General features: G+C 48.4%; 1 protein-coding gene across 7 annotated transcripts in view; it reads left to right on the top strand.

Moving 5' to 3' along the window:
• Positions 1 to 23,550, top strand: part of TBC1D2 (TBC1 domain family member 2) — a 45,160-nt gene that overhangs the window by 12,155 nt on the left and 9,455 nt on the right. For 6 of the 7 annotated variants that reach the window (XR_007133268.1, XM_047768012.1, XM_047768014.1 and 3 more), the window contains 6 exons: positions 1,497 to 1,624; positions 5,321 to 5,517; positions 14,097 to 14,489; positions 18,297 to 18,407; positions 20,393 to 20,580; positions 21,584 to 22,060. Coding sequence is in view for 6 of the 7 variants with exons in the window: in XM_047768012.1 (XP_047623968.1) it covers positions 1,497 to 1,624; positions 5,321 to 5,517; positions 14,097 to 14,489; positions 18,297 to 18,407; positions 20,393 to 20,580; positions 21,584 to 22,060 (1,494 nt within the window). In the remaining variant the exon portion in view is untranslated. Of the gene's footprint in view, positions 1 to 1,496; positions 1,625 to 5,320; positions 5,518 to 14,096; positions 14,490 to 16,740; positions 16,766 to 18,296; positions 18,408 to 20,392; positions 20,581 to 21,583; positions 22,061 to 23,550 lie in introns of those variants that run through there. The other variant, XM_047768017.1, reaches the window with a different exon arrangement.

Genomic DNA, 23,550 nt, shown 5'->3' with positions numbered 1-23,550 from the left:
CCTTCCAGAACATGTCTTTATGACCATGACTCCCATGCTGAGTCAGGGGTTCCTTATTCAAGGTTAGGTGTTGGGAGTGCTGATTCTAATTTATTCTCTGTTCTTATTTTAATTGATTAACCTCACCTTCCCTCAGTCAGCTGTATTCTCAGGTAAAGTACAGACTTATTCTTTTGGGTCCTATTCTGGACCCAAATATACCAAAAAACTGGACTTTATTTTAAAAATAAGATCAAATAATAGTTCTTTGGGAAGATTAACAAAATTGGCAAACCTTTAGCTAGAAAGACCAGGAAAAGAAAGCAGGCTGAAATGACTAAAGTCAGGAACAAAAGAGGGGACATTACTACCAACCTTACAGAAATAAAAAGATGTATAGTAAGTTCACTTGTGGCACAGTAGGTTAAGGACAGTGTTGCTGCAGCTGTGGCACAGGCTGTGGCAAAGGCTGCAACTGTGACATGGATTCAGTCCCTGACCCAGGATCTTCCACATGCCACGAGTGAAGTCAAAAAAAAAGAAAAAAAGATTTATAAGGGAATACCATGAACAATTATATGCCATCAAATTAAATAACAGATGAAATGGATAAATTCGTACAAAGATAAATTACTGAAACTGACTCAAGAAGAAATAGAATGAGTTCCCATTTTGGCTTAGTGGTAATGAACCTGACTAGTAACCATGATGTTGGTTTGACCCCTGGCCTCACTCAGTGGGTTAAAGGATCCAGCCTTGCTGTGAGCTGTGGTGTAGGTCCCAGACCTGGCTTGGATCCTGTATTGCTGTGGCCATTGTAGGGCAGTAGCTGCAACTCCAATTTGACCCCTAGCTGGGAACTTCCATATGCCAGAGGTACAGTCCTAAAAAGAAAAAAAAAAAAAAATAGAAGAAATAGAAATTTTAAATAGTCCTGTGGCAAGTAAAGAGATTGAATTAGTTATCAAAACTCCCTCCCTCCACACACAAACACAAACCTAGGACCAGGTAACTTCACTAGTGAATTCTACCAAATGTTTAAAGAAGAATTTTATACCATTGTTCACAAATTCCCCCCACCCCCCCACAAAATTGGAGAGAACACTTTCCAGTTTATTCTATAAGGCCAATATTATCCTGATTTTTAAGCCAGGTCGTTAGGACCAGATGAAGGTTTCAGGAAAGTTTGTCAAGTCCATTTCAGTGAGCAAAGCTGACAAATATCCCTGCCCCTGCGGAGCTTATAGTCCAGCAGTGGGATTGGAAGCAGAGGAGTCAAGCTCATATTGTTTACAGGCAATATTATGTATGGACGGTGAAAAGTATGATGAAAGAATGAAAAAGAGAAGGGTGAGGGAATCGGGGTGAGGCATCCTGCGGGGTGCCTAGAATCAGGCCAACTGATCAGGCCGTGACTGAGGGTGGGGATAGGGCCTGAGCACCAACAGTGGCAGCGGGGAGGGAAAGAGACAAGATGATAGGGTTGTCAGCCTCCTGATCTTCTCTTTTCCTTTCAGAAACACAATGTACAACATCCGGGGCAACAAGCAAACCCAAGGAACAGGCCAGGGACCCCCAGGAGAAGATTCTTCACCAAGCAAGGAGCCTCAGAGGGAGGAACAGCCCCCTGACCCCAGGGTCCCAGGTGAGCTTCTGCCTGGGTCTGGGTTGCCTTCAGAGACTCTCCTCTCCCAAAACCAACATCTGTGCTCTTGTGTATCAGAGATGGAACTCTCTGGGTCACTCCTCCTGGGCTTCCATGGTCTAGTAGTAATGATTCTTTTTTTTTTTTCTTTTCAATTGTGGTAAAAATACATAACATAAAATTTACCACTTTAACCAATTTTAGGTATACAGTTAGTTCAGTGGCATTAGGTGTATTTGCATTCTTTTGTAACCATCACTACCATCCATTTCCAGAACATTTTTCTTCTTCCCAAATTGAAACACCAGGCAATGATTCTTGAAGTAATAAGGGAAAATATCTCTCACTTTTTCTTTCTTACATTTTTTTTTAATTTATAAGGAAAGGATATAAAAATGCCTTTCTGGGATGATTAAAGTCAGATCTGCCTGAAGAAGCAAAACAAATGACCTCAAGGTTCTCATCCCAGCTAAGACATGGCACTTCTTTTCTTGTCTTTTTTTCTTTTTAGGGCCGTACCTGCAGCATGTGGAAGTTCCCAGGCTAGGGGCTGAATCAGAGCTGCAGCTGCCGGCCTACACCACAGCCACAGCAGCGCAGGATCTGAGTCACGCGTCTGCGACCTACACCACAGCTCGCAGCAGTGCCGGATCCTTAACCTACTGAGTAAGGCCAGGGATCGAACCTGCATCCTCATGGATACTAGTCGGGTTCATTTCCGCTGAGCCACAGTGGGAATTCCCATTATTTCTTTTACAAAATGTAAGTGAACCACACCATGGGGGATGGGGGTTAGCATCTTTGAAATTGGCATTGATGCCCTTAGAACATATTTTAACTTAGGTACAGTTGGGAGAAAACTGGCTGGGGCAGCGCTGAGGGGTTTTATGGCAAAGGAGACCACTGGGCAACAGCTCTAGAAAAAGCACCCCTTGAGAGCACTGCCTAGTGAGGCCCTGCAGCTAACAATGAGCAGCCCAAGAGAAGATCGGTACAGTATCGAATCAATAACAGTAATAGAACTAGCACTTATTTATAGCAGGTACTTGGTATTTATACCAGAACTACTCTAAGCTTTTTTTTTTTTTTGTAACAGTTTCATTAAGATATAATTCACATACCATACAATTAACTCCTTTGAAGCATACATTTCAATGGCTTTCAGTATATTCAGAGTTGTGCAACCATCAACAAAATCAATTTTAAAATATTTTTATTAACCCCAGAAGAATCCCTGCACCCCTCAACTATCATTCTCAATCTCCATCTCCCTCCAGCTATAGAGGCAACCACTAATCTGCTTTCTGCCTCTATAGATTTGCCTATTCTGAGCATTTTATATAAATGGAATCTACGATGTGTGGTCCTTTGTAACTGGCATCTTTTACTCAGCAGGATTTTTCAAGTTTCATCCATGTGCACTAAGCGCTTTACCTGCATTAACCTGGTTAATCCTTACAACAATCTGAGCAGTAGATACTGTTTTTCTCCTCATTTAATAACTGAAGGGGACTTGCCTTCCTCTCCCAGTCAGCCCTTGAGGTGCTCTGATGAAATCCTAGGGCACTGTCTTAGGCCTCATTTTCCAACTGTAAGATGGGCATAGTGATCCTGCCCTGCCTGCCCTGGGATGGTGGACAGTAGTGTTATCAGAGGCCAGCAGGGCTCCAGGGAGCCTCTGTGCTCTCTTAGACCCCATGGCAGGAAAGAGAAAGAAGCATTGCGTTCTTCTGAGCTCTGCAGGCTGCTTTCCACCTGGCTCGACCAGATTTAAGTCTGGAACAAGACCGTTCTGTTCTTATACTCAACAAAGCCAAGGAGTTTCACTTCCTGTCACCCACTAGAGTAGTTCTTTATCTGTTCCAGACCATTTGATTGGCTCTTGGCCTAGTCCCCAGAAGAAAGGTGCTAAGTCATTCAGCTCATCCTGCAAGCCCTGCCTGTCCCCTCCCCTGGGATCTCATACCACATCCTTATTTTTAACATCTTAGTCCCAAAAGGACTGGGTATAGTTTATTAAAATGTATATCAGGGAGAAGATAAATGAGTAATTCAGGCTAGGAAATTTAGATAAACTCAAGAAAAAATCCTACAGCATACCTAAGGTGGGCAGCAAATGTGGCTCTAAGCTTCTCAGCAGCCAAGTCAAAGAGGTAAATGCAAGTGGTTACATTATTTCCAATGTCCATAAGACTAAACACATATTTTCTTGGAAGAAATAAAGCTTTTTTTCTTGCACTGAGAGCTGAGGAGAATTTCTCCTGTTGGGACCTCATAACAGACATGTTGTATATGTGCCACGTGATCAAAATCTCAGGGTCCCTTGACCATATACTCCAGCATCACACATCCCTGGATGCAGGCTGATGGCAGAGCCATAAAGCACAGGCTGGGAGCAGGGCAGGACAAGACAGTCTGGGTGAGTGATTCTCTAACATTGAATTTGATTTAAAAATAAAATTTAGTGGGGTTCCCTTGTGGCACAGGGACTTACAAGACCTGCTGTTGTCACTGCAACAGCTCAGGTTCAGTCCCTGGCCTGGGAATTTCCACTTGCTGCAGGCAGGGCCAAAAAAGAAAAAGAATAAAATTTAGCACCAGTTGGCACACATTTTCTATAAAGAGCCAGAGAGTAAATACTGGAGACATTGTGGGACATGCAATCTCTGTTACCAGTATTGGACTCCGCCTTTGTCGAGTAAAAGCAGTATAGACAATGCACAAGTAAATGGGCACGGCTATATTCCAGTAAAACTTTATTTATTGGAGTTCCTGTCATGGCGCAGTGGTTAACGAATCCAACTAGGAACCATGAGGTTTCGGGTTTGATCCCTGCCCTTGCTCAGTGGGTTAAGGATCTGGCGTCGTCGTGAGCTGTGGTGTAGGTTGCAGATGCAGCTCGGATCCCAAGTTGCTGTGGCTCTGGTGTAGGCCAGCAGCTACAGCTCCGATTGGATCCCTAGCCTGGGAACCTCCATGTGCTGCAGGAGCAGCCCAAGAAATGGCAAAAAGACAACAACAACAACAAAAAAAACTTTATTTACAAGAACAGGCCAGGGGCCTCAGATAGACTTTGGCCATGGTTGCTGCCTCAGGCTCTAGAAGAAATAAAAGGATACAGCCTTGAGATATTGTTTGGCTGTGGAAAATGTCTCCTCATTTAGCTTGCAATAAGAATCAAATGAGAGTTTAAATTACTCACTAAGGCAAGAATGCAGAATAAAGATATTTTGTGCTTCTCTCAGTGGACAGAGCTGTGTGCTTTGAAAATTGCCCAGAGGGTAGAGGTGGGATCCCAGAATAAGAAGAAAAGACATCTTGCCTGGGCCTGTGCCTGAGGAAGTGGCCACCTTGTAAACACCAGCAGGGTGGGATGAGAGAGCCCATGCGGGCTGGGGTCTCAGCCTAGGGGACAGACACAGTTTAGAGGATGGGCTAAATGACTGGCCAGCCCAGTGTAAATAATGTTTATATAGTCCAGTGGTTCTCAAAGTATGATCCCTGGACAAGCTGTATCAGCATCACCTAGGAACTTGAAAAATGCAAATTCTCAGGCCCGCTGCAGGCCTACTGAATGGAAAGCTCTGGGAGTAGGGTCCAGTCTGCATTTTACTAAGCCTTCCAGGTGCTTCTAAAGCAAGCCCACGTTTGAGAAGGACCGCTGATCATAACCTCTGTGTTCCTCCTCTCGAGCAGGGAAAGATCCAGGAGATTCTCCCAAGCCTACACCCAAGTTCTCTCTGACTGCCAACCTCAATCAGAAAGCCAAGCGCCACAACAACACCTTCCCACTCTTCACCGAAGGACTCACACGGAACCGAACTGCCCATGAGAAAGTACTGGCCTTGGAGCAGCAGGTTCTGATGCTCACCAAGGAGCTAAAGGCTCAGAAGGTAAGCTCTGTCCCCAAAAAGGCCCCAGGCTCCAGTGGACTCTTCTGTGCCTGGAGCCTTGGGACAAGCTTGACATAATGCATTAGCCAGCCTGCGGTCCTTAAGGGCCAAACTGCAGGTGACTGGAAATGCTGTGCTATTAATCAGGTAGGGACATGTTGTCACTCAAACTAGGTGACAGAAGGTCACCTAGGGCAAGGCCTCTTGGATCTCTCCTGGGGACTGTGCATGATCTGAGCACACACCCAAAGAGTGACAGTGTTTGGAGGAGGGTGATCTGCATGCAGGGTCCTGGAAGGGGTCACAGAAGGAACAGTGTGGGGGAAATCTTTGACCTGGCAGCTGCAGGGTGTAGCTGGCATCTGACCAGGTGCCGATTCACTGAAGGACTGTCACAGGACAGAGAAGGCAGGCAGGTCTGTGTGGCCTGGGAGCTGAGCCAGGCCCAACAGGAGGCAGTGACAGGGAGGAAGATTTAGGCTTCACAGGGACAGAAGTTAATGACAGCAGTTAAGAAAAGCAAGAGCTGGAGTTCCCGTCGTGGCGCAGCAGAAACAAATCTAGGAACCATGAGGTTGCAGGTTCGATCCCTGGCCTCGATCAGTGGGTTAAGGATCCTGCATTGCTGTGAGCTGTGGTGTAGGTCACAGATGTGACTCACATCTGGCGTTGCTGTGGCTGTAGTGTAGGCCAGCAGTAACAGCTCCGATTAGACCCTAGTCTGGGAACCTCCATATGCCTCGGGTGCAGCCCTAAAAGGACAAAAAGACAAAAAGACAAAAAAAAAAATTACACACATACACAGACATTAAAATCATTAAATCCTATAACCCAGATAGTAAATCACGTTCACATCCAGGGGTGACCTCATAACGTAGTAAGGGTCACATGGCTGCAGCATGGACTATAGGCTCTCCTGAGCATAGTAAACGTGATTAAGCTAGATTGGTGTTACCAAAAATCCTGAGGGTGCTGCCTGTGGTGCTCCAGTGATGGGCTCCACTGAGGCCCCAGGCTCTTTTTCCTCTGAGAGGAAGGCCTAAGCTTTCATGCTTGAGCTTTGGCTGCCCTAAGTCTCCTGCTTTGTTTCTCCTCTTGCTCTCTGGGGAGGTGGGAGGTGTACTGTCTACTTCTGAATATTCTCCCCTTTATAGATTTCTTCTTTCCCTTTCTGCTCTATTTTTGGAGAATACAGTCCAGAAAAATGCTATCCCCACTGAGTTTTTCCCCTCCTCTGCCTTTTGTGCCCCTAAATAGTTACTACAGAAACCGGCAGAGGCAGGGCAGGCGTTATATTTAATGAAGCAGCTGGTGATTCTTGTCCTCCCAGGAGGAAACTCATTCATTCATATGTTCTCAATTCATTTGTTTATTCACTGAATCTTTATTGAGGCCCTGTTACAGATATGCAGCATTCTAGGTGCTGGAGGACAAACAGTGAGAAAAGACACAGCCCTGCCCCTGCAGGCCTTCCATCCAGCACACGCATACAGTCTTCAAGCATGTGAAGTCTCCTCCAATGCCACTTAGCAACCCGGCTGCCACTCTTTCCCTCCTGTCACCTTTGTGTTCCTGCCCTGAGGCTGCTGGCTGCTCCTGAGAGCTGAGGGCACTAAGCTGAGCTATAGCAGCTTCCCAATCCCTGGTCCAGTACAGCCTCAGCCCCAGACCCATCTTAGAAGGAAGAGAAATCTAGAATGTAAACACCACCTCTTTTCCCTGTTTCCTCTCCTTCTTTCTAGGAAACATGGGCAGCCTCCCATGACTCGGCCTTTCCTTCTAAGGCATTATGAATTGTCAGATGAAGTGGAAAGGCCCAGGAGACCCAGATTTCATTCCACTTTGCCCCTGATGGCTATGCAGCCCTGGAGGACTCTCCTTTCTTCGGTAATGAGACAAACTCTTGGAGATTAGTGAGGGCGGCCCAGGATATTGACAACTCCCCTACAGTCAGAGTGAAAATGTCAGGAAGAAGTTGTTTGAGCATTAACAAATCTGGACTTTCTTACTAGTTCACTGTCCAACAGATCTCAACCCTGTCCTGGGACAGAGATGGTGGGGACATCAAGTCTCTGGGTTTAGCTTTTTTTTTTTTTTTTTTTGTCTTTTGTCTTTTTTGGGCCACACCTGAGGCATATGGAGGTTCCCAGGCTAGGGGTCTAATCGGAGCTGTTGCTGCCGGCCTTCGCCAGAGCTACAGCAACGCCAGATCAGAGCCTCGTCTTTGACCTACACCACAGCTCACGGCAACGCTGGATCCTTAACCCACTGAGTGAGGCCAGGGATCGAGCCCACAACCTCTTGGTTCCTAGTCGGATTTGTTTCCACTCCACCACGATGGGAACTCCTGGGTTTAGCTTTTGATTCATGAAATGAGCAGATTGCATGCTCTCCGACCCATCTTCCAAATGCACTTCAGTCTAGTGGGTGATTCAGAGCACAGGCCTTTAAATAAAATGGTCCTGGCCCTGAGCAAGTTCCTTAACCTCTCTAAGCCTCGGTTTCTTCCTCTTTAAATGGAAGTACAATCATGTTTACTGAAGAGGCCTGTGTCTGGATTCATAAAGCCCAGTGCCTGGCACCCAGAAGCTGCCTGAGACATGCAGACTTTGATGATTTTGGCTGTTACTGTGGCACTCCCTGCCCTCCTCATTGATTCCTTCCTGCATTACAAGGAATGAGGCACCCTTCTGAGGGGCTCCCTGGAAACATGCTTGTGGAGCATAGCAGTAGTGGGCAGAGTCCATGAAAACCTTCATTCCACATTAGGAAAGGGGACCCCAGCCCTACCAGTGCTGGAGTTTCACCTTCAAAACAAATATCAAAACCAAAAGGGAGGAAGAAGAAAAAGAGACTGGCTCTTGGCCCAGAGGTAAGACCGAAGAGGCTGGCAAAATCTTGGGGCACCCATTGGGACCCCCAGGTACTCAAAAATGCTTGTCAGAGAGCAGCTCTCCAGCTGAGACCTTTTAAGTCTAATTTCTCAGTTGGGAAACTCCCCAGGACTTCCTGGGCCCCTACTTACAAGGGGCCTTCCTGTGTCGCTTTAGTGGGAAGGCACCACCTTCCGGCCTTAGGCTACAAGAGAGCATGGGAACTGGGATCTTGCCCTGACTCAGCCGGCCAGGTGGACACTGCCAATAGCTTTAGTGATTTTTTAATGAATTTGCATTTGGGAGTTCCGTTGTGGCTCAGCAGGTTACAAACCCGACTAATATTTCATAAGAATGTGGGTTTAATACCTGGCCTTGCTCAGTGGGTTAAGGATCCGGCATTGCCATGAGCTGTGATGTGAGTCACAGACACAGCTCAGATCCCGCATTGCCGTGCTTGTGGTATAGGCTGGCAGCTGTAGCTCCAATTTGACCATTAGCCTGGGAACCTCCATATGCTGTGGGTGCAGCCCAAAAAAAAAAAAAATCAAGAAGAAGAATTTGTATCTCAAATTCTGTTGGATGCTGTGGAGGGCCAAGAGTTACACTAAGCCAAATCCCTGCCCTTGGGCACCTCAGCATCCAGTAGGGAGGAGACGTGAGCACAAGTAACTGCTGGTGTGAAGTGTGGCTCCAGCACAGAGCTGGCTGGCACCTCCCATGCACCATCTCTAATCTTCACAGCTGTTATCCTCTCCTTTTCCTCATAGAGAATCAGAGGTTCTGAGAGGTTCTGCCTGCCCAGGCCTCCTGGGTGCTAACCCAGGGTTCAGGCTCTGGTCTTTCTGCCTCTAGAGCTTCTGCCCGTTTCACCGCACTATGTTCAAGGGTCTCAGAGAAGGTGAATGACTTGTCCATGGTCACTCAGGTGGAAGAGCCAGAGCTCTGCCTTGGTCTCCTTCCCAAGGTCCAGGACTCTCTTCACATCCAGGCCACCTCCTCCATAGTCTCGAGGGACAGCCTAGTACCAGACGCAAGCACTACATCTACTCCTCAGAAAAATGAATGCACTCCCTGTGATTTGGATACCTCTTAAGCCATTATCCATCCCAGGCCCCTGTAGCGCTGGCCCCACAAGAGACTTGGATTCTAGGAGACATACCAGATGGCAGCTTAGCCTGATGACTCAGGCTTTCAGAGGTGACAGCACTGCACTCAGCCTGAAGGCTGTCTGCTTCAGCAAATGGAAGGCTGTTGTTTGTGGTGATGTTGTCCATCTGTTGGCTGCCGGGAATGATGAGCCCCTCCCGGGCTCTGGCTGGGGCCAGCTTAGCTCACTCAGGATTACTTGGTGAAGGCATGGAACTAAGGAAACTTGGGAGCAAAGTGCAGCCTTTCACTTCCCTGGAACCCCAGCCAGAGACTGCAGCATTCAGAGACTTCAGAGTATAGGCCCCTGGGGCCTGAGGTCACGGAGGGAGGGTTGAGAGGGCCCCTGGCTGTTTCAGCTTTGGACAGGACACTTGCCACACTTTCTCATTCTTTAGGCAACACTCAGTAGAATAGGGATCATTATCTCCATTTACATATGAGAAAGCTGAGGCTCCCCTATTTTTTTTTTCTTTTTTTTTACTTTTTAGGGCCACACCCATGGCATATGGAGGTTCCCAGGCCAGGGGTCTAATTGGAGCTACAGCCACAGCCACGCCGGATCCAAGCCATGTCTGTGACCCACACCACAGCTCACGCAATGCCAGGGATTGAACCCACAACCTCATGGTTCCTAGTCGGATTTGTTTCCACTGCGCCACAACGGGAACTTCTAAGGCTCCCCTATATTAGATAACACCCTCGTGGATCTGGAATGGGAACCCAAGTCTCTAACTCAAAAGCCAGTGCTCCTTCACCCACATCTAGCTGGCCCTGAGCCCCTGAGGGGTCAGTAGCACAAGTGTTGGATCTAGTCCAGTGCTCTTTCCACAAGCACTTCTGGGCCCACCCACCTTGATTTTAGTGAGTGACAAAGGTATCAAATCCTCAATACCTGATTTATTGCCTTTTAAGTTTTTTAATAAAATGACAACCTCTGACCAGTTATTAATGTCCAAGATGGGCCAAACAGTCAATTAAGAAATATCAGAAGGGAGTTCCCGTCATGGCGCAGTGGTTAATGAATCCGACTAGGAACCATGAGGTTGCGGGTTCGGTCCCTGCCCTTGCTCAGTGGGTTAACGATCCGGCGTTGCCGTGAGCTGTGGTGTAGGTTGCAGACGCGGCTCGGATCCCGCGTTGCTGTGGCTCTGGCGTAGGCCAGCGGCTACAGCTCCAATTAGACCCCTAGCCTGGGAATCTCCATATGCCGCGGGAGCGGCCCAAGAAATAGCAAAAAGACCAAAAAAAAAACCCAAAAAAAACAAAAAACAACAACAACAAAAAGAAATATTAGAAGGAGTTCCCGTTGTGGCTCAGTGGTTAATGAATCCGACTAGGAACCATGAGGTGCGGGTTCAATCCCTGGTCTTGCTCAGTGGGTTAAGGATCCAGCATTGCCAGGAGCTGTGGTGTAGGTCGCAGATTTGGCTTGGATCCTGAGTTGCTGTGGCTCTGGCGTAGGCTAGAGGCTACAGCTCCGATTGGACCCCTAACCTGGGAACCCTAGAGAAGGCAAAAGCCAAAAAAAAAAAATATAGAAATATTAGAAAGTATCAATTGATCAACTCTTCTACTTCTAAAACTTGTTCCTGAGGCATTGCTTATGACTATGGGAGTGGAAACCAACCATCCTTGGAGGTAGGATGAAGGGAACTGGGGTAGTCTGTACAGGGAATACTCTTGAACCCTTACAAGTGATAATGTTGCTTGATAATGACTGATCTGGAGAGGTGCCATCACATAAGGACAAAAGCAGCTTCCAAATGGGATAGTCAAGGTTTCCTTTTTATTATTTCTGCTTGATGTATATTTGCATTTTGGGACTAGCTTCTTTCACCTAGCATAATGTCCTCAAGGTTCATCTGTGTTATGACATGTGATGGAGTTTCCTTCCTTTTTAAGATGGAATAACATTCCCTGTATGCCATGTTTTGTTTATCCATTCACCATCAACAGATGCTTGGTTTGTTTCCACCTCTTGGGTTTTGTGAGTAATGTTGTTATGAACATGAGTTAGTTCCATTTTTTTAAAGAAATCGAAAAAAGCATTTCAGTGCAAAATCCATTACCTACACATCATGGAGCAGTGAAGGATGTTAGGACTAGAGCTGGGAGCCCTCTGTTGTAGCCACAGTTTTTCCCACTGCTGGACCAGGTCCTTTTAGTCCTCGCTCTTCCATTCTTGAGTTTCAACCTCCCCAGGTGACAGTGAGGTGACTGGGTTAGGTCATCTCCCAGGGCCGTCCAGCCTCCAGGTTTTCCAAATGGATGATCCAGTCCCACTCCTCATCTCACACTTCCTGCTCTGGCTCTATCCCGCTCCTGGGTTCCTTTCTCCCTTTCTCATTCTGCTGCAGGGATCCTGGGGTAGGAGGACAGCCTCCTGGGCTGGTGTCTTGGTCTTAGATTTTGAGAGCCAGGATGTGGGAAGTGGGGAGACAGCTGATGTAATGAAATGGGCTTCAGAGTTGACTCTCCTGAAGTTGGGAGTAGATACCCACCTGGTTGTGAGCCCAGGGCAAGTCTGAACAGTGGCAGGTGTTGGTTATTTCACCAGGCAGTTACCCAAGGTAATCTCCAAATCTCAGCTGACCCAGAAAATGGTCTAGGCTTCTCAGTTATCCTGCAGCCACAGGAATGTTAATCTCTCTCTGCACAGCCGTGGGAAGCTGACTACTTCATTCCAAACATTCTGGTTTGGTTTGCAACCACCCTTCCACCCTACCTTCCTGCCACACCCAGGACCCACTGCTCCGTACCTGTTCTTTCATTCCTTTGAGCCTTTGCTCAAGCTGTTGACTCTGCCCTGTCTGGAAAGCCCTCCCAACCCTCAGTTCTCACTTTCTGTCCCTCACCTCCCACCTGCTGTTTGACCATCTCTGTCCCTCCTCATTCTTTAGGATCAATGTAAACTGCTCTGCCTTTCTATAGACTGTGCTGGACTTCCCTCCCTCTCTCCCAGGCAGAAGTTACTGCTCACTGCCCTGGGCCCACAAACACCCTTGCTCCCCTCTTGCAGTACATTGTTCCATGGTTCGCTTTTGCTTCCACCAGCCTTTTTGGTCCTTGAAGGTGGGAACTATGACTGGTCCCTTTCTGGGTCCCAGGGCCTGGCACAGGATCTGGAACTGAGCAGGTGCTTGATAAAGGTTGGATACATGGATAGAAGAGAGAGAACAAGAGCAGGGGCAGTCACTAGTACCAAGGTTTCAGAAGACATGTGCTAATTTAGTTTTGTCATTAGCTTCTCAAATAGTCATGGTTTGGGACAGTTCTCCAAAATGGAATTGTTCTTAGCAATAACCTATCCAGCCAATCATTCATTTAATTACTTTGGCATGCATACAGTTAATGCAGATCCAGGAAATCATGTTTTTCCGGATGAGACTGGCACAGAGCCCGGCAGTGTAACCTAAAGGCCCTAATGGCCAGGTCTTAGGTTCACGTGGGCTCCATGGCATCTGATACTCTGATCCTGCTGAATGAATTCACATCCCTGCTTTGGGCAGAAGAGCTCCCTGAGTGCTGGGGAGGTTGGAAGCTGGAAGGTACAAGGAGCCAAACCTTGAATTTCCACACGAATCAGGTGCCTCTGCCAAGGAATAAATCAAAGTCTGTTGCTTCTGAACTCCCTTGCATTTCTTTGCACCAGCCTTGCAGGTATTATGTGGTGGGCTGAGCAGTGGGCACAGATGGGTTGAATGAGACCAAGTGTGTAGCTTAGTGTAAGGACTACCAACGTGTCTCCTCTAATGATGCCTCAGCTCAACTGGTAGTGACTGCCTGAATGCCTTGTTCAGAAGGATTTTGAGCCTTAACAAGGCTTAGCAGGAAAGAGTACTGAAAGTAATTAGTGATCTCCCTCAGGAATGAGAGAGAAGCCATGCCCACATGCGATGCCACTGCCACCCCTGCTTTCTTTACTGACTGAGCACAGGCTGCTCGGCATCTGGATGACTTGGGATTAAATCCCACTCTGCTGGAATTCCTCAGATTGTCCAACTCTGAAACAGACAGTATTGGCCAGGGTACAGACTCAGTTGCTGTAACAAACAAGCCTTAGAGTGCTGTGGCCTAAATCAAATTGAAAGTTTATTCCTCTCTGACAGTGTAGAATCCAGAGATAAGTGCTCAGTTCCAGGCTGGTGAGGCAGCTATGCCATCCTCAAAATGCAGCTTCTGCTTGTGAGCCTAACACAGCTACTCTAGTTCTTGCTATTTCCCAGCCAGAAGGAAAGGGAACTGAGGCAGGACCGTGTGTTTTGAAGGTATGACCCAAAAGCGGCCCATCAGCACTTCTCGGCAGAATAGTGACTTGGCCACGTCTAGCTGAGCTTGGCTGGGATACATGTAGTCTTTGGCTGGGGCACCATGTGTCCAATTAAAACTCTTTTAAACAGAAAGAGAGAATGTGGATGCTGGAATAAGATGCCCCAGGGGTTGATGCCAGTCACCCCTCGGGGCTCTTAGGAGAACTGATGACAATGTACGCCTCACTTCTGACACCTACTCAGCCTTCCCCAAGTCACCAGGCACTTCCCTTTTCCCTCCCAGGAGCTGGTGAAGATCCTTCACAAGGCGCTGGAGGCTGCCCAGCAGGAGAAGAGGGTGTCTGGAGCGTACCTAGCAGCTGAGGACAAGGACCGGCTGGAGCTAGTGCGGCACAAAGTGCGGCAGATCGCAGAGCTAGGCAAGCGGGTGGAGGCCCTGGAGCAGGAGCGGGAGAGCCTGTTGCAGATGGCAAGCCTGCGGGAGCAGCAGGTGCAGGAACTGCAGCAGCATGTGCAGCTGCTCATGGACAAGAACCAAGCCAAGCAGCAGGTCATCTGCAAGCTCTCTGAGAAGGTCACCCAGGACTTCATGCATCCCCCTCACCAGTCCCCCACGCCCCCAGAGGAGGCCAGCAGGGATTTCCTGAGCCAGCAGGAGAAGATGGAGCACCTGAAGGTAGGAAGGCCCCTTCCTCCAGGCCCTGGGCCCTTGGGGAGGGCACCACTCTCTACCCTAAGGGTTTTCTAGATAGAGCTGGGTACCTCTTAATACTGGAGTAGTCATATTTGAAATAGATATTGATTGAAATGGTGCTATACACTTCTTCACTTTCTTAACCAGAAGGCCTGATGCAACCTGACCTTTTCACGATATCCTAGGTTGAACATAAAGGTATCTCCAAATTATCAAATTAGAGATGAAAGACCTGAAGATAAGAGTTCAGACTCCTAAGTGCTTGGGGGCTTGGCATGGTCAGCCTCCTGTAGGGTCACACTGATGTTCTCAGGAGCCTCCAAGGTGCCCGGCAGTCCTCCCTAGCAGTGCTACACACAGGTGACCTGTGGCTGGCTATGGCTTGCTCACAATAACAGCAGTCATGGCTCTTCCTACTTACAGACTGTTTGCTGTGGGCAGACACTGTCATTAAGTGCTTTACTTACATCACTTAATTTAATCCTCACACCAGCCCTGTGAGACAGCTGCTTATGTGCTCCCCGCTTTACAGATGAGAATGCTGGGGCTAAGAAAGGTGAGGTAACTTGCCCAGGGTAGCATGCCTCACCCTCGCCCAGGCTGTGGCTCTCACTCAGGAAAGGCCGCCCCATTCTTTAAGGACCAACTGCAACACAGGGGGCAGGAACTTTACTTTAGGGGTGAAACCTGCCGTGCCTCCTCTCTGGAGGGTGGTGACAAGAGCTGCCAGACCACTTGGAGGCCTGAGGCTGGGGATTGGTGCTCATAGTCCCCACTGTCCCTAAAGGCAGCCATATAGCCTGAGTCAGTCCTGCCCCAACCGGTCACTCACAGCCACAGTGTACACCTTGGATTACCATGGAACTCCGTGCTCCTGTATCAAAGAACTACTGCTGCAAGGGTGAGCAGGGGAAAGAAAAAAAGAAATCTGGGAGCTTTTGAGAGACCAGTGGGCAGTGGGGCACAGTAGCCACTCCCCCAAATTCTGAAGTCAGGCAGAGTGCCTCTTACCAACTGTATGACCCCAAGCAAGTTATCTCACCTTTGCATAACATGGCCTAACCAGTCCTACTGTACACAGACTTGTTAGGACAGAAGATGACGTGAGACCCAGATTCCCTTCCCTTACTTTCCGCATGAAAAAAACCACATAACCAGTCTGGAACCTTTTCCCTTATTTAGTCTAAAGTCAGAGATTCTTTGGAGTTCAGAATGATAACAAAACCTTTCAAATGCAGATGCAGTTAGGTTGTTAGAAAGCTATCAGTCTCTCACATAGCAGTGAAAATTGCTTCCTTCAGATTGCTTTCTGCCCCTCCTCGGAGCTGCTAAGTATCTTCTTTCTGTGCCTGTCCTGCTGGAATCTACTGTCTGAAGACCTAGTTGGGGGCGGGAGGAAGGGAGGGTAGCAGCGAGAGGGTGGGGTGAGCTGAGAGAGAGAGACTGGCTGGCTGCCTCCAGACCGCCTCAGAAAGCTGACCGGAAGCATGGGTGCACCTAGGAGACTGAGCATGCCCCTGAGTTTGCATGTTCTGGAATTTATCAATGAGCCAGATACGAAGAGACTGAGTACAATTCGCATTAATATGCTTACATTTACAGCTGCTCCTCAGAGGTTGTTAGAAAGCTATCTGTCCTTCAGCTGACACCTCGGAGGTATTTTGTGCTAGTAAGAGCTGCATGTACTAGAGTCCCTTATTTTTTTAGCCTTTAGGTGTCTAATGTGTAAAAAAAAAAAATAGAAGACCCATCAAAACTCCACTGTCTTTAAGTTTTAGGACAGAGCATGTTCCCATTTCCTATTTGGTCTTGGGGCTAAGGGCACCCAACTTTAAGGAAATGTCCCCTTATTATTGAAACTGTCAGTGTGAGAGAAGAATCACTGACCTCTGGAACATCAGAGATCTAGTCTGCCCCCTCCTTCTCTGCCAGGGTCAGCTGAGCCCAAGAGAAGGGAAAGGACCGGTCCAGGGTCACACAGCACAAGCAGCAGGGTTGCAGCTAGACCCTGGGTCTCTGCACGTCCAATACACTGCTTTTCCCACCAGAACAAGGGCTAGTCCACACAGCATTTCCCAATGAGGATTCCAGAGTCCCTGGTCCCTGTGAAGGCAGGCGGGAGACTCTCTTCTTCCTTGTCCCCTTTCTCCAGTTGTGTTTTCCTCTTTGGCTTTACTGGTGACAGTGATACGGCTTTTCTCTTCTCTGAGGTCTCTCTTTTTCCTCCCTACAGTTCTGAGCCAAGAAGAACACTCAAGGTAGGGCAATGAGCCGAATGTTCCTGGCTGCCACCTCCACCCAGGGTCATGGCTGCCCCAAGGGGCATTCATACTGGCCCTCCCTGTCTGGCTGCAAGCAGGCTGCCCTGTGCAACAGGCCCAAAGCCTTGGAGAGCCCCTGGCCATGAATTGGAGCTTCTGGGCTGGGAGGGATCTTGGCCAGAATGAAGAGGGTCAGGATGGCCTGTGAGCTGTGCGCAAGTGATGCATCCCTGATAATGAAGTGCCACAGGCTAGGTGTGCTGTTCTTAATTTCCAGATAAACCAAGGCCTATCCAAAGTCATACCTGCGGTTCTCTCTCATACTCACCTGCAGCACAGTACATTTTCTTAAATGAAGGAGAAAGGAGCTGAGTTTCTGCTGGTAAATGCCCCGGAATGACTAGGTATCACTGTGAGCATGTATCACCCATTGCTCCTGCAGTGTCCACCCAAGCAGGGTAAAGATCGAGAGCCATGAGTACAGCCGCTCTTTCTGAGGCTCAGCCTCCTGCTTGACCCACCCAGTGTGTGGCCAGCTTCTCCATGCATACCCACTGGATTAGCTTGCAGAAGGAAAACTTTAAGCTCAGAGATAAGCATCATAGCTTTATTTATAGTAGAAACAAACCAATATTACCCAGGGCTCAAATGAAAAAAACAACAGGAGAAAGAGTATATCTAAATTATAGTAAACTCACCTAGCAGAATAGTCATCAGACATTAAAAATGATAATGGGGAAGCTTCTGTAGCAACATAGAAAAGAATCTACAAAGTGACACTAAGTGAAAAAATGTTCACTCAAAATTGTTCAATATATTGGGAGTTCCTGTCCTGGCTCAGTGGTTAACGAGTCCGACTAGGAACCATGAGGTTCCAGGCTCGATCCCTGGCCTCGCTCAGTGGGTTAAGGATCCAGTGTTGCCATGAGCTGTGGTGTGGGTTGCAGACGTGGCTCGGATCCCACGTTGCTGTGGCTCTGGTGTAGGCCAGTGGCTACAGTTCCAATTAGACCCCTAGCCTGGGAACCTCCATATGCCGTGGGAGCGGCCCCAAAGAAATAGCAAAAAGACCAAAAAAAAAAAAAAATTGTTCAGTATGATCACCAATATATGATAAAGTGTTTATTCAAAAAAGAAATACTTGAATGTTTGTTGTGTTTTGGTCCTTGTGCTTAATGTGCACTTTACCTTACTTAGTCTCCAGCTGCCAAGTGGGATAGGTGGTACTTGCTGCTTTTACAAATGAGGAAACAGAGGGTCAGAGTAGTTCAGTGAGGTCTCCCAGCCAGAAAGTCAGAGCCAGGACTTGAACTGCAAGCTTAGTGCTCTCTCTACCATATCATGCTGGAATGAGGATTAGATAAGAGAGCTATTAGCAATATTTTTTTTCTCTCAGACTTCCCTTCTCTTTATTGCCATTATATTGCCATTATTGGAAATTTCAAAAGGAAGGAAGTTTTGGTAGCTTGCTCAAGGACCAGGGAGATGTTATGGTGCAGCTCATTAAATGCTCTGCTGTCTTCTCCAGGATGACATGGAAGCATACCGGACCCAGAATCGCTTTCTCAACTCTGAGATCCACCAAGTCACAAAGATCTGGAGAAAGGCGGCTGAAAAGGAGAAGGCCCTCCTGATGAAGGTGAGGGACGGGAGCCCTGTTCTGGCCATCTCTGTTCCCAGCTGCCCTTCCAGTCCTCGAACCATCTCACCACTGTCTCACTCTCTTATTACCTGACTGCTCTCCCTCTAGACCTTGCCCTTCATGAGCTGTCTTCCAAATGTGAAGAGTCTGTGCTCTGCCTACTGCTGCTTCTGATCACAGAGGAGCAAAGGAAGAGGCAAGCAGCCAATACTGTTGCAACTCTCCACTTTCCTGCAAGCCCCAGGCCCCCTAAAGTAACTGCTAGGGAATTTAAAGGGCCAGCACCCTTTCCCTCCTTTTATATTTCTCTTTTTCCCCTTTGGGAACCAGGTATTAAAGACTCTACATTCCAAAACAACTGCAAATATGGGAAAAATTAGAAAGTAACCATGCATGCCCAGGGTAAGATTCGGAAAAGACCTAAGATGAACTTAAGTTTATACCTCAAGACTGGTCCTTGGCACAGAGACAGCCCACAATAAAAAAAAATTTTTTTTTAATTAAAAAAAAAAAAAAAAAAACACCACCACCACCAACAAAAAAAACCCAGCAAACCCTAAGGAAGAGGGAAAATCCAATTTCCAGAGTTACCACTGTCAACTTTAATAATATAATAGCTAGTTAGTTGTTTTACCAGCAAAAGCAAGCTTATTCGGGGCTAACCAGAGGAATTACTATTCGGGATACATGAACTATGGTGAACCACGGGTAAATTCAGGGAACAAGGAAAGGGAACTTGCTTTTTTTTTTTTTGGTGTTTTTTTTTGTCTTTTTGCCATTTTTTGGACCGCTCTCACGGCATATGGAGGTTCCTAGGCTATGGGTCGAATCGGAGCTGTATCCACCGGCCTACTCCACAGCCACAGCAGTGCCAGATCCAAGCCACGTCTGCGACCTAAACCACAGCTCACGGCAACGCCAGAGCCTTAACCCGCAACCTCATGGTTCCTAGTCGGATTCGTTAACCACTGCGCCATGATGGGAACTCCGGAACTTGCTTTTTATAGGGAAAAGGGAGGGGTTGGGAGGAGTCATGCTACCCAAAAAGCCCATTAGAGGAAACTAGGAGTCCCAAGTATAGAGGCTTCTCACTGGTTGGATTGCTGCCGTTCCTGACTGGCTGGGCTGTCCTGGGATGGAGAGTATTCTACCTGCTGGAGAGTAAAGTAGAGGCACCTACTGTCAGAGATGCATGTGTACATCTCTTCCTCCGGAGCAATCGATGATGCCTGTGGCAGGGCCTGAGAGCTCCCCATTCCAGCCTGTCTCTACTCCTTTTTCAGCTGAGCTTTCTTTAACTAATTCCCCCACCCTATTAGGTTCAGATGTTCAGTTTGCAACAAAATATCACAAGGCAAACAAAGAAAAAGGAAGATATAGGGGTAGGCAGATGGGGAATATGCACTGTGTTCCAGGAGGTGGGAGAGAGGAGGTGTGTTGGAGGAATAGAGAAAGCCCACATAGTGGCAGCAGGAGGCACAAGGACAGTGTCCAGAGCTCTATGTCTGTCCCCTGGGCAGTGCTCAGATATACCACTTAAGGGCAGCATGCTCTAAGCCAAGTGCCTGGAAGGCCTTTACATGCATTGGCTCATCTGAGTAGTACACAAGAATTCTGAGGCAGACTCTGTATCATCCCCATTGTTCAGATAAAGTTAAGGCACAGAGAGCTTAAGTAACTTGCCATAGGTCACATAGCCTGCAGTGGCTGAAACAGGATGGGACTGTAGGCCATGCAAGAGCCTGTGCTGCCCCTGACCATCTCTCCTTTCTTTCTCAGAACCCAGCCCTGCCCCCTTTTGCCTGAAGCCCTTTCTGCCTTGCTCTAAACCCTTGGGTTCAGGGCCCATCTCCTTTCCCTTACTTGAATGGCTGGGGTGGGGGATGGAAGATGAGAGCTGGAAGAAGGGCTGGACTGCCTAAAGCTAGTCAGACCTCAGGCCCAACCAGTGGCATAACCAGCCCCACCCCTCCCTCCCACAGTGTGCCTACCTCCAAGCCAAGAACTGCCAGGTGGAAAGCAAGTACCTGGCAGGGCTACGGAGGTTGCAGGAGGCCATGGGGGTCAAGGCTGGTGAGTGCTCGGAGCTGCTGAGGCAGCTTATCCAGGAGGCGCTGCAATGGGAAGCCAGCGAGGCCTCAGCTGAAAGCGTCATGCTGAGCCCCATCAGGTAAGCCCAGAACAGGGCTGGGTCTGCGTGCCCTGGGGGCCACCAGCTGCCCTATGTGCTAGCACTCTGTGCCCTCTATGCAGGCTCAGAGGAGCCAGCCACCTTGCCCAAGGCCACACAGCACATTAGTGCATCTGACACGGGCCTGCCTCCAGACTTCTGTATTTTTCACTTCCCCAGGCTGCCTCCCAGAGGTGTTTGTCAGAGGAGAGGAGGGGAGATAAGCTAGTTGCCTCCTCTGAGCCAAGTCTTTGCTGAGGACAGTGACCTGGGCAGTTAAATATAATGGAAGGGACTGTGGTTGGGGTCAAAGGCCCCTAGAGGCTGGATGATACAGTGGCTGGAACCCAAGCTTTGGAGCCAGACCAGGCTTTCTCATTGTGTGACCTTGGACAAGTCACTTTACTTTTCCGAGCCTCATATTCAGCCTCCATATAATGTGGGCCAAGTCCCCTGCTTTGCAGGATCATGAGGATTCAATGAGATAGCACAAGCAAAGCACATAATAGGGGCAAATAAATGTTGGCTCAGTAAAAGGCCAGCTGGAATAGGTCCCCAGCTCTCTTCTGCTTATTGTTGGGGCTCTCTGTTCCCCATCCATCCTTGGGCTTACTGGCTGTGGACATGGCATTCTGTAATAGCAGTCAGGACTCCTTGGGCCTAAGGCAGTACAGGACTCTCTTATTGAGAGTCCTTTATATTGGCACAGAATGAATGAATAAGTAACTTTTCAGCACATGCCATGTACCAGACACCATCTAGCCCCTAGCAGTTCACATCAGAGGATCTCACTGGGTCTTCATGAGGCAGAACAGGAGTTCCTGCACCCATTGCACAGAGCAAACTGAGGTTCGGAACCCTGAAGTGACCCTGCCTTGATTTGCATGGCCAACCTGCAGTGAAGCCCAGGCGGGATCCCTACCCAGGGCCCACTTTATCCCTGCCACCCTTTATCTGGGGAAAGGCCTTGCTAGGTGTCACTGATGTGGGATTTTGCTGGCAGTGAGTATGACGAGTATGGCTTCCTGACGGTGCCCAACTACGAGGTGGAAGACCTGAAGCTGTTGGCCAAGATTCAGGCATTGGAGGTGCATTCCCACCACCTGCTGGCCCACGAAGCTGTGGAGCAGCCACTGCGGGAGCGCTGGGCTGCCCTGGGCAAGCTGGCACCCTCAGCAGAGCTCAAGCAGCTGCTGCGGGCAGGCGTGCCCCGTGAGCACCGGCCACGTGTCTGGAGGTGGCTGGTCCACCTCCGCGTCCAGCACCTACAGGCCCCCGGCCGCTACCAGGAGTTGCTAACCCGGGGCCAGGCTTGCAAGCACCCCGCTGCCCGCCAGATTGAGCTGGATCTGAACCGGACCTTCCCCAACAACAAGCATTTCACCTGTCCCACCTCCAGCTTCCCTGACAAGCTCCGCCGGGTGCTGCTGGCCTTCTCCTGGCAGAACCCTACCATCGGCTACTGTCAGGGCCTAAACAGGTGAGCCATAGCCCCACTGAGGGCCCAGCCTCTACCTTCCAAGGGAACTCTCTCTTTGGAGCCTTGCAACGACCTGGAGAGGGCAATTCAGGAGGCTTGGTCCCCACTGTACAGATGGGAACAAGCAGGTGAAAGGACATGTTCGAGACAGAGTTGGGGAGTTACTGCTGTGGCACAGTAGGTTAAGAATCCAACTGCAGCGGCTCAAGTTGCTGCACAGGTGCAGTTCAATCCCTGGCCCTGCACAATAGGTTAAAGAATCCGGTGTTGCCACAGCTGCAGCTGTAGCTGAGATTCAATCCCTGGCCCAGGAACTTCCATAAGCTGTGGTGCAGCCATTTAAAAAAAACAAAATTGGGCCAGAACCTTGGTTCCCTGTCCCATGCCCTATCCTTATTTGTCCTCAGGGTGGTGCCACTCCCATAGAGAGCACATGAGCGGGCCCCTGGGGCTGTGTAGCACACAGCCAGCTCACAAATTACATGACTGGCTGAGTCAGATATCATTGCTTTAAACAAAATCCACTCAGAGGAGAAAAAAAATTTTAAATGTTACAGAGGAGGCTCCCAAAAGCCAAGAAAAGGAAAGAGAACCAGGGACCAGATGGTCATTGGAAGCCAAGGCAACTGCTCTCTCTAGCAGGGCTGCAACACAGCACAACCCAAGGCGGGTGCCATGGTGCCGCATCCCAAGGAGACTCAGTCCCCTGAGATTGTGCAACCCTCTGTGGGCTGCATGGTTTCTTGTCTCTCTCATAGTACTTGGCTGCTATCTTCTCTCTCAGCAGACCAGCCTCTCTGTCTGCCATTCCTTGGACATTCAGGGTCCATCAGGGCTGTCAGAATAGAGACCTCAGCCTCTAAATCGAGGCTTTCAGCAACCCACTTGTCAATACCCTCATGTCCCAGGCCAAAGGAAGGAAGCTAGCCCAGCCTGGATTAATTTCTACTTCTGGTCCAACAGCAGGAGACAAGAGATCAGGGATAGGAAAGGGGTGGGGTGACTTGGTAGGGCTGCCCCTGCCAGTACTATGGGGGACTCTCGTGGCTGCCCTGAGTTATCTTGATAGAGGTGACATAATCTCAAATATTTCCCAAAGCAAGTTTTGGCTCAACTTTAAATTTAAATACATACATATTCCAGCAAAATTTACTTAAGCCATTCTGCTCTTTTTTTCAGAATAGGCAGTGTGTGACATTTATTTAACACAGAATAAATATTCAGAGTGTCCCTATTCAAATTTGAATGGTTCCCATGGGTAGATATTTTTGATTTTTTTTCCCCAGCTTCAGTTGGATGAAATTGAGTATATACATGTGCAATCACTGAGAATTCAGAGTTAAGCCCCAACAGTAATGCCTATCAGTCTAAGCATCCTTGGAAACATGTTCAGATTTTATGCTACTCTAAACGTTTGCTATGGAGGCTGTCCATAGACATTCATTCATTCAGCAGCTAAGCAGAAGCCTATGCATTTCTCATCTGTTTGA

The sequence above is a fragment of the Phacochoerus africanus genome, chromosome 2, assembly GCF_016906955.1.
Source record: "Phacochoerus africanus isolate WHEZ1 chromosome 2, ROS_Pafr_v1, whole genome shotgun sequence".
NCBI lineage: Eukaryota > Metazoa > Chordata > Mammalia > Artiodactyla > Suidae > Phacochoerus > Phacochoerus africanus.
This window is presented reverse-complemented; position numbering and strand designations above follow the sequence as displayed.